Genomic DNA, 11,070 nt, shown 5'->3' with positions numbered 1-11,070 from the left:
TTGATTTTGGCAATTCAAAACAAAACAAAAGGTATTCGTTTTAGTCTAGTCTTATTACGAGAGGCAGGAGTATACATGGATAGATATATAGACAATATGAATATAACCCAACAAATTATTATTATCATTATTACTACATATAGCCTATCATACTTGACACAAAGCCAGTAAAACAACACTTCATCCCCAGATCTAAAGACCTCAGTCAGATAAAGTCCAGAAAGATCAGAGGGATCTCCATGGATGTGTCCCAAAACATCACCCTATTCCCTATGTAGTGCACTACTTTTGACCAAGGCTTAGAGGGCTCTGGGCAACAGTTGTACACTATACAGGCAATAGGGTGCCATTTGGGATGCACCCATGGAGATCTCTCTGATCTTCTGGACTTTATCTGACTGAGGTCTTTAGTTCTGGGGATACTCCAAATACCATTCAACAGTCATAACATAAGTTCTCCGTCTAGCCCAGCCCTCTTCCTCCAGCTCTCCTCCAGCTCTCCTCCAGCTCTCCTCCAGCTCTCCTCCAGCTCTCCTCCAGCCCTCTTCCTCCAGCTCTCCTCCAGCTCTCCTCCAGCTCTCCTCCAGCTCTCCTCCAGCTCTCCTCCAGCTCTCCTCTAGCCATCTGCTCCTGTCCTTGTTCAGATTTTCACCACACTATGTGCATGTTTCCTGCACAGAGGCTTGTCCATTTTGGAGAAGAAGGCTTGACCCTCCAGAGTGGTGCAGCAGACCTGGAACACATATACAGATACAGGATAAAGATACAGGATAAAGATACAGATACATGTGCGTATAATTCAGCAATAAGGCCAGAGGGGGTGTGGTATATAGCCAATATACCACTGCTAAGGGCTGTTCTTACGCATGACACGACGCAGAGTGCCTGGACCCAGCCCTTAGCCATGGTATATTGGCCATATACCACAAACCCCCCAAGGTGCATTATTGCTATTATAAACTGGTTACCAACGTAATTAGAGCAGTCAAAATAAATGTTTTGTCATACAGTCTGATATACCACGGCTGCCAGCCAATCAGCATTCAGGGCTCGAACCACCCAGTTTATAAATATATATATAATAAATATATGCAAGGCCTAACGTACCGCACACACAAAACAGGTGTCATGCCAGGTGAATCCCAGAGCCTCCAAGAACTTGTCCCCTGCCTCTATGGGGAACTCACAACCATGGCAACCGGTACCAAACAGGGAGTAATAGTCTGGAGGGGAAAAGAGAAGAGTTAAGATTTAAACTCCTGAACTCAGACTACTTGTAAAACTGAAAACGCCTGGCCCTAGTTCTGACAGACAGGCAGTCAGTCAGCCTGGGTGCATCCCAATAATGTCTCCTTTCTCCTGAAGTGTACACTTGTTCACTACTTCACAAATATCTACAAACATTGAATTGGTGGAGGCATGGGCTAGTGGGAATGTCCAGCATATTTTTTCTACCAGTAATTTCCTTTCAAATCAGTGAAGGGAATTGGACAGGGAAGGGAGGTGCACACCTTGGGAGGAAGGACAGATAATTGAGACATAGCCTATGTGTGTTCACCTCTTTCACAGTAGGGCTCTCCATCCTCCAGGTGAAAGGTGTTGTTCCTAATAGGCTGCTGGCACGATGCACACAGGAAACAATGGATGTGCCAGGTCTGCTTCAGGGCGTTGATCACTTCCTGCAAGGAAACCACAGACAATTACTAGTCCAGCAAGTCAAGCTCATCATTACAGAGCCTTATCGGTGACAAAGCTGCAAGCGTGTGTGTGTGTGTGTGTTTCCGTGTACGTGTGTGTGTGTGTGAATATCCAACCATCTACCCTGCCCTCTGATTGAACTCTCCCTCTCCAGCACCTCTACTGATCTACAGGAAGGCCAGGCTGACGGGTGCTAAATGCCAGGCTGCCGGGTGCTAATTGCCAGGCTACCGGGTGCTAATTGCCAGGCTACCGGGTGCTAATTGCAAGGCTGCCGGGGAGGTTAATTGTCAAGATGCCGGGTGCTAATTGTCAAGATGCCGGGTGCTAATTGTCATGATGCCGGGTGCTAATTATCAAGATGCCGGGTGCTGATGGCCAGGCTGCCGGGGGCTGATGGCCAGACTGCCGGGTGCTGATAGCCAGGCTGCCGGGTGCTGATGGCCAGACTGCCGGGTGCTAATGGCCAGACTGCCGGGTGCTAATTGTGACACATCTGATCGTAGAGCTTTTCTCCAGCTCCCTTTCTTCTGCGGAGCGCATGACAGAGCTTAACACACACACTGATTTCCCACCATTCAGCTGTGAGAACTGGGGAGGTCATTGGGGGATAGACTAATGCTGGAATGAAGGAGGGATTAAGAACGAAGGAGTGAGAAAATTGTTAGCCAGTTAGAAAGGGTGAGAAATAAAAGGGTGGACAAGTTTGAAGAATAAAGGGTTGAGAGAAAAAATGAGGCCTCTGAGGCCTAGTCGTGAATTGTCACTCCATGTTTCCTCAAAGCCGCTCTGTCCTTTTCACGTCAGAGTTTCCATCCAGTCAAACACAGGGTGACAGAATGATTGACAGCCCATGGTAAAGACCCAGAGTTTTTCCTGGTCAGGTGACGCGGTCAGGAAAGACTGTGAAGCTAACTGAAGCTGGTTAGAGGTAGAAAACCCTGAGTAGATCTAGCTCGCTTCGTAGGATGCCCTCTCAGGACTTACCCCCAGGATCTTCAGCTGGCAGCGGCTACAGGTAGGTGCAAAGAAGTCCTCGTAGCAGTGTTCACAGTAGACGGAGCCCTGCTCCTCCACGAAGCCAATGTCTGCCAGGGATGTCCGGCAGTGGGCGCAGTTAAACTCCTCGGGATGCCAGGACTTTCCCATGGCCACCAGGAATGGGCCTCTGGAGGGAGAAAACAGCTTTCATTCAGATTAAAGGAGCATGATTTTATACCTCATATGCATTATATTCAGCACCATACCAGTGTCTAGATATGTGAAAGCGGTGAATTTCGTCATTTTGGAGTAAAAAATATAAGAAAAGGTCCTAAGCAAATTTCTCCCAGTGAAGTGTTCCTTTAAGATGAAATAAGTTCAATTAAATACAATCTAACTTTCCTATTAGCATCTGAAGCAGCGTTTTCTACCATACTCCCAGTTGAACCCTAACCATAATTTTTCTAGAACCATCACTGTTTTCACAGCAGTACATTTAGCTAGTGTCACCAAAGCCTATCACGCCTGCAAATAGGATGATTAGCTTAAGTGGGGAAAACAACAGTGGGATATTTAATGCACACAATGGTCATTCTAAACTGTGCCGTCACCGACACTCTTTGGCAGGAGCTGGATCTGCTACCCTATCCCCGGGGTTCAGTGTAAGCCAACACCAGAGGAGATAGTCTTAGCTACCGGCCAATAACAGGCTGCTGAGAGCCATGAACTGTAATTAAGGTGAGGAGAGAACCAGTCTCTGAATCCCCAATGGCACTCTATTCCCTGTGTAGTGCACTACTTTGACCAAAGCTCTATGATTTTCCCTATGGGTCATGGTCGAAAGTAGTGCATGACATAGGGAATAGGGTGCCATTTGGGACGCAAGCAGTGTGTTCTCCTCCTCCACCACGGACTCTCATGTTCTATTCAACAGTCCTAACTCTGGGCAAATTAAAGAATGAACCAGACACCATCATCGGAGGGAGGGAGAGATAGAGAGGGAGGGGAGAGAGAGAGAGCGCGCGGAACGAGAGAGAGAGCAAGGAGAGAGAGAGAGCGAGGAGCGAGAGAGCGAGGAGAGAGAGAGCGAGAGAGAGAGAGAGAGAGAGAGAGAGCGAGAGAGAGAGAGAGAGAGCGAGGAGAGAGAGCGAGAGAGAGAGAGCGAGGAGAGAGAGAGCGAGGAGCGAGAGAGAGAGAGAGAGAGAGAGCGAGAGAGGGAGAGAGAGAGAGCGAGGAGAGAGAGAGAGCGAGGAGAGAGAGAGCGAGAGCGAGAGTGAGGAGAGAGAGAGCGAGGAGCGAGAGAGAGAGAGAGAGAGAGAGAGAGGAAGAGAGGGAGAGAGAGAGGAAGAGAGGGAGAGAGAGAGAGAGAGAGAGAGGGAGAGAGAGAGAGGGAGAGAGAGGGGGAGAGAGATAGGGGGGGAGAGAGAGAGGGGAGAGAGATAGGGGGTGGGGGTGGGGGTAGGAAGGGAGCGCCAGCCCATATGCCTTATCTTAATCATGGACTGTGTCACATCCCATCCAGCCTCCTCACCGCTGATTGAAAAGGCTTGGACAACACTTTCCCTTTCACTTTTGCCAATAAGGTGTGTGCTGTGCACCATTTTCATTCATATTTTGGAATGATATGTGATTATATTATGTTTTGTTGAATTTTGTAATTCTATTGAAATGGCTGTAGAGCATGGCGCTTGCAATGCCAGGGTTGTGGGTTCGTTTCCCACCGGGGGCCAGTATGAAAATGTATGCACTCACTAACTGTAAATCGCTCTGGATAAGAGCGTCTGCTAAATGACTAAAATGTAAAATGTAAAAGACATTTCCCTCAGGGTCCAACTCTGTACTGTTCTGTATGGTCCCATACAAACACGCTAGAGCTTGGATAAAACAAAATATTATCAATACCGACCGAACCGATAATATATCGAGGGCATTCTAATGATATCAATAATAATGATAATTAGCCTTTACTAGATGAATGTTATGTTCGAAATGAAAGATGTCTGCTAATATGGGCTATTGCTAATGGTCCGTCCAACTGATAGCTACAACATTCAAACAAGTAGTAGTCGTTTTAAGATTAGTATAAATAAGTAACTGGTCAATTGTGATACAGACTTTTGTCCATATTGCCCAACTCTAACTCTCTCTCTCTCTCTCTCTCTATCTCTCTCTCTCTTTTCTCTCTCTCTCTCTCTCTCTCTCTCTCTCTCTCTCTCTCTCTCTCTTTTCTCTCTCTCTCTCTCTCTCTCTCTCTCTCTCTCTCTCTCTCTCTCTCTCTCTCTCTCTCTCTCTCTCTCTCTATTTTCTCTCTCTCTATTTTCTCTCTCTCTCTCTCTTCTCTCTCTCTCTCTCTCTCTCTCTCTCTCTCTCTCTCTCTCTCTCTCTCTCTCTCTCTCTCTCTCTCTCTCTCTCTCTCTCTCTCTCTCTCTCTCTCTCTCTCTCTCTCTCTCTCTTCTCTCTCTCTCACCTGATGTCCATGTTGCAGTGGCCACACATGGGCGTGCGTGTCCCTGCCGGGATGTGTTCGGCCATCTGCACCAGAGTATCCTCGTCTTTGGGATGGGGCTGGGGGGCCGGCCTCTCTGGGGCAGGGCCCTTAGGGAGAACACTGGTGGTGACGTTCCCTCTCATTCCAAAAGACGGGGTGATGAAACATGTCTGAAGGCCAGGTTTAGGGAAACCTGAACCTACAGGATGACAAGCGGGTGGTAAGTTCACACACTCATTCATTTCAACACAAACTACACAGAGTTCAGACACAGCTCAGACAGAGTTCAGACATGTTGAATGATGAATCATGAACATAAACATGTTGGGGGACTTGGGGGAGGAAGTGTGTGTGTGTGTGTGTGTGTGTATGTTTAAGTGCGTGTGAGTGTGTGTGTGTGTGTGTGTGTGTGTGTGTTTGTGTGTGGATGAGTTTGTGAACGCGCATGCATCCCTGCACTGCATGCTTGTGCAATTCTAGGTCTTTGTGTTCCAGGTGTCTTTTTGTTTTGTGTTATTCTCTGAGTTGACCTCTGTGACCAAGAGACCTGGTCTAGGCAGCTGGCCGGATCCAGGAGATCAACCAACAGCACCAGTGAGCAAAACACAGAATCAATTATTTCAAGCAGCAAGACATTCCAACAGCTCGCTGGAACACCTGGCTAAACAAGCTCCCCTTTGATCCCACTTTGAGGCTCCAGAAAAGAAACAGTGTTGCAAATGCAGCTGGGATTGGAGGTCGATCGAAAGTGGTTACATTTCTCAGAGTAAAGTCAGACCTTGCAGACATCGCAACAGGCAGACTCATCAGGGGTATTGAAATAAACGCCACAGCAGCAATCGATCAAAGTCATAGGCCATGCGTACAATTCGGACAACAGTGACCTTCTTTGTCATGTCAAAACATATTAGTGAAAGAGAGCGACTGTAGGTCAGTAGACATTCAGGACTAGACAACTCTAGTGCACAGTGCATGCTGGATCACTGTGTGAACTAGGCCTTTGTTGGCACAGGTCCGAAGCAGCATAGTGTCCATGTAAAACCTGGTGGGAATGAGGTTGAGGCTGAGGCTGGGGCTGAGTCTGGGGTTGAGGCTAGGGCTGGGGCTGAGGCTGGGGTTGATGCTGGGGCTGAGACTGGGGCTGAGGCTGGGGTTGATGCTGGGGCTGAGACTGGGGCTGAGGCTGAGGCTTGGGCTAGGAGGCTGAGGCTAGAGTTGAGGCTAGATTTGGGTCTGGGGCAAGAGTTGGTGCTGGTGCTAGAGTTGTCCTGGGGCTAGATTTGGGCTGGGGCTAGAGTTGTCCTGGTGCTAGAGTTGTCCTGGGGCTAGATTTGGGCTGGGGCTAGAGTTGTCCTGGGGCTAGAGTTGGGTCTGGGGCTAGAGTTGGGTCTGGGGCTAGAGTTGTCCTGGGGCTAGAGTTGGGTCTGGGGCTAGAGTTGGGTCTGGGGCTAGAGTTGTCCTGGGGCTAGAGTTGGGGATGGGGCTAGAGTTGGGGATGGGGCTAGAGTTGTGGTCTAAGTGGCGCAGTGGTCTAAGGCACTGCATCGCAGTGCTATCTGTGCCACTAGAGATTCTGGTTCGTATCCAGGCTCTGTCGCAGCCGGCCGCGACCGGGAGACTCATGGGCGGCGCACAATTGGCCCAGCGTCGTCCAGGGTAGGGGAGGGAATGGCCGGCAGGGATGTAGCTCAGTTGATAGAGCATGGCGTTTGCAACGGCAGGGTTGTGGGTTCGATTCCCACGGGGGGCCAGTATGAAAAAAAATATATATGTATTCACTAATTGTAAGTCGCTCTGGATAAGAGCGTCTGCTAAATGACTAAAATGTACATGTAGATGTAGAGTTGGGTCTGGGGCTAGAGTTGTCCTGGGGCTAGAGTTGGGGATGGGGCTAGAGTTGGGTCTGGGGCTAGAGTTGGGGATGGGGCTAGAGTTGGGTCTGGGGCTAGAGTTGGGGATGGGGCTAGAGTTGTCCTGGAGCTAGAGTTTTGGATGGGGCTAGAGTTGTCCTGGGGCTAGAGTTGGGTCTGGGGCTAGAGTTTTGGATGGGGCTAGAGTTGTCCTGGGGCTAGAGTTTTGGATGGGGCTAGAGTTGTCCTGGGGCTAGAGTTGGGTCTGGGGCTAGAGTTGGGTCTGGGGCTAGAGTTGTCCTGGGGCTAGAGTTGTCCTGGGGCTAGAGTTGTCATGGGGCTAGAGTTGGGACTGGGGCTAGAGTTGGGGATGGGGCTAGAGTTGTCCTGGGGCTAGAGTTGGGGCTGGGGCTAGAGTTGTCCTGGGGCTAGAGTTGTCCTGGGGCTAGAGTTGGGGCTGGGGCTAGAGTTGTCCTGGGGCTAGAGTTGGGTCTGGGGCTAGAGTTGTCCTGGGGCTAGAGTTGTCCTGGGGCTAGAGTTGTCCTGGGGCTAGAGTTGTCCTGGGGCTAAAGTTGGGGCTGGGGCTAGAGTTGGGTCTGGGGCTAGAGTTGGGGCTGGGGCTAGAGTTGGGTCTGGGGCTAGAGTTGGGTCTGGGGCTAGAGTTGTCCTGGGGCTAGAGTTGTCCTGGGGCTAGAGTTGTCCTGGGGCTAGAGTTGTCCTGGGGCTAAAGTTGGGGCTGGGGCTAGAGTTGGGTCTGGGGCTAGAGTTGGGGCTGGGGCTAGAGTTGGGTCTGGGGCTAGAGTTGTCCTGGGGCTAGAGTTGTCCTGGGGCTAGAGTTGAGGCTGGGGCTAGAGTTGGGTCTGGGGCTAGAGTTGTCCTGGGGCTAGAGTTGGGGCTGGGGCTAGAGTTGGGCTGGGGCTAGAGTTGGGCTGGGGCTAGAGTTGGGGATGGGGCTAGAGTTGGGGATGGGGCTAGAGTTGTCCTGGGGCTAGAGTTGTCCTGGGGCTAGAATTGAGGCTGGGGCTAGAGTTGGGTCTGGGGCTTGGGCTCTGAACCTTTATTCACAGCTCCCTCAGTAACTATGACTTTATCTTATGGAGCGGAGGGTATACATCTGCAACGGAGGAGGAAAGGCAAAGCAGGCCTGCAAGCCTGACTTTAATGGGATTCGTGGAAACATATGTCACGCTTAGCCCGTGGAAAATAACCCTCTTTCCTCACTAACAGACCGCAACAGCATTCACTTCAGCCCCAGTAAATCACCATTTTATACTACTCTAAGATTTTAAACCAAACATTTCTGTAAAAGGACAAATCCCTTTAACAACGGAAAACTATATGAGTCAATCAAAATATCTAACACACTAGATTTAATTCAATTTATGTCCTAATCATGAGTTTATTTTTAAACTCTATTTTCGGTTTAATGTGCATGCCATTGCTTCCACTATGAAAAGAGCTTCATGCACCTTGCTCTTATTAGCTTCTTCATTCAATGAAAACAAATATATACATTCGTACATACAGGCATACCACTGTTGGAAGAGGCTGCTTTACTCTATATATTACATACATATGTTGCGGTAAAACTATAAATTTCTCAAGAAAAAATCAATAATAATCTATAGATCCACAGCAGTGGGGGCTGCTGAGGGGAGGACGGCTCATAATAATGGCTGGAATAGAGCGAATGGAATCAAACACATTGAAACCATGGAAACTACGTGTTTGATGTTGTTAATACCTTTCCGTTACCACGTGCCCATCCTTCCCAATTGAGGTGCCACCAACCTCCTGTGAGCCACAGGTCTTACACATTTACCATAACATATACACTGAGTATAACAAACATTAGGAACACCTTCTCTTTTATTGATTTGTACCCCCTTATGCCTTCAGAACAGCCTCAATTCGTCGGGGCATGGACTCTATAAGGTGTTGAAAGCGTTCCACAGGGATGCTGGCCCATGTTGACTCCAATGCTTCCCACAGTTGTGTCATATTGGCTGGATGTCCTTTGGGTGGTGGACCATTCTTGATACACATGGGAAACTGTTGAGTGTGAAAAACCCAGCAGTGTTGCAGTTCTTGACACACTCAAACCGGTGCACCTGGCACCTACTACCATACCCCGTTCAAAGGCACTTAAATATTTTGTCTTTCCCGTTCACCCTCTGAATGGCACACATACACAATCCATGTCTCAATTGCCTCAAGGCTTAAAAATCCATCTTTAACCTGTCTCCTCCCCTTCATCTACACTGATTAAAGCAGATTTAACAAGTGACATAAATAAGGGATCATAGCTTTCCTCTGGATTCACCTGGTCAGTCTATGTCATGGAAAGAGCAGGTGTTCTTAACGTTTTGTACACTCAATGTATGCGTATTTCACACTTATGTTGAGGTAAATATCTGAGTATAAGGCTTGTATGGATGTCAACCCCAATACATGTTCATGTCATCGTCACCAATTAACTGCATTGTAGTTTAAAACGACTTTGACTACCAACACCGATTTCTGTATGCTAGCTATGCTATCAGCTTATACTAACGGGAGTTAGCATTCACTTCTTCTAAACCTGAAAAAGGGAAAACTTCTAAATGTTACGCAGCAAAAAACTGCAAATATATCAAAATCTGACTTTAGTAACCACATTGTGGGTCTGTTACAATACATCAATCATGACGGATTTGACTAATATCCAATGTGTTAGATCAGACATGTTGAATGTGAGCCAATCCGGCGTCTTTCTTCTGTCCCACATGGTCTGCATTCCATGAACCTCTTCACCACATCTATAGGTACAGCAGAATTATACCATGTATTTTTGAGGTGAAATGGAGTACTGTAGGTACAGAGGTGCTGCTATCAGGTGGGCATGTGAGGAATTACTCTAAACGGTGTACTCTCCATAGTAACTTACACTACATGACCAAAAGTATGTGCACACCTGCTCGTCGAACATCTCATTCGAAAATCATGGGCATTAATATGGAGTTGGTCCCCCCTTTTGCTGCTATAACAGCCTCCACTATTCTGGGAAGGCTTTCCACTAAAATTGCTGTGGGGACTTGCTTCCATTCAGCCACAAGAGCATTAGTGAGGTCGGGCACTGATGTTGGGCGTTTAGGCCTGGCTCGTAGTCGGCATTCCAATTCATCCCAAAGGTGTTCGATGAGGTTGAAGTCAGGGCTCTGTGCAGGCCAGTCAAGTTCTGCCACATCGATCTCGACAAACCATTTATGTATGGACCTCACTTTGTGCACGGGGCAATGTCATGCTGAAACAGGAAAGGGCCTTCCCCAAACTGTTGCCACAAAGTTGGAAGCACAGAATCGTCTAGAATGTCATTGTATGATGTAGCATTATTTATCCTCCACCAAACTTTACAGTTGGCACTATGCATTGGGGCAGGTAGCATTCTCCTGGCATTCGCAAAAACCCAGATTCGTCCGTTGGATTGCCAAATGGTGAAGCGTGATTCATCACTCCAGAGAGCGCATTTCCACTGCTCCAGAGTCCAATGGTGGTGAGCTTTACACCCCTCCAGCCGACGCTTGGCATTGCGCATGGTGATCTTAGGCTTTTGTGCAGCTGCTCGGCCAAGGAAACCCTTTTCATGAAGCTCCCGACGAACAGTTATTGAGCTGACGTTCCTTCCAGAGGCAGTTTGGAACTCGGTAGTGAGTGTTGCAACCGAGGACAGACGATTTTTACGCGCTACGTGTTTCAGCACTCGGCGGTCCCATTCTGTGAGCTTGTGTGGCCTACCACTTCGTGGCTGAGCAGTTGTTGCTCCTAGACGTTTCCACTTCACAATAACAACACTTACAGTTGACCGGGGAAGCTCTAGCAGGGCAGAAATGGGATGAACTGACTTGTTGGAAAGGTATTTTGGTATTTTGGTATTTTATTAGAATCCCCATTAGCTGTTGCAAAAGCAGCAGCTACTCTTCCTGGGGTCCAGATAAAACATGAAACATGACATAATATAGAACATTAATAGACAAGAACAGCTCAAGGACAGAACTACATACAGAACTACATACA

General features: G+C 48.3%; 1 protein-coding gene across 2 annotated transcripts in view; it reads right to left on the bottom strand.

The window, feature by feature from the left end:
* Positions 1 to 11,070, bottom strand: part of pdlim5a (PDZ and LIM domain 5a) — a 121,274-nt gene continuing 110,204 nt past the window's right edge. For both annotated transcript variants that reach the window (XM_084176645.1, XM_084176646.1), the window contains 5 exons: positions 5,147 to 5,366; positions 2,686 to 2,866; positions 1,559 to 1,679; positions 1,108 to 1,223; positions 1 to 733 (listed from right to left, as the gene is read on the bottom strand). In XM_084176645.1, the coding sequence (XP_084032771.1) occupies positions 641 to 733; positions 1,108 to 1,223; positions 1,559 to 1,679; positions 2,686 to 2,866; positions 5,147 to 5,366 (731 nt within the window). In that variant the 3' untranslated portion in view covers positions 1 to 640. The remainder of the gene's footprint in view (positions 734 to 1,107; positions 1,224 to 1,558; positions 1,680 to 2,685; positions 2,867 to 5,146; positions 5,367 to 11,070) is intronic.

Source organism: Coregonus lavaretus (assembly GCF_964263955.1).
Source record: "Coregonus lavaretus genome assembly, chromosome: 14".
Taxonomy (NCBI): domain Eukaryota; kingdom Metazoa; phylum Chordata; class Actinopteri; order Salmoniformes; family Salmonidae; genus Coregonus; species Coregonus lavaretus.
This window is presented reverse-complemented; position numbering and strand designations above follow the sequence as displayed.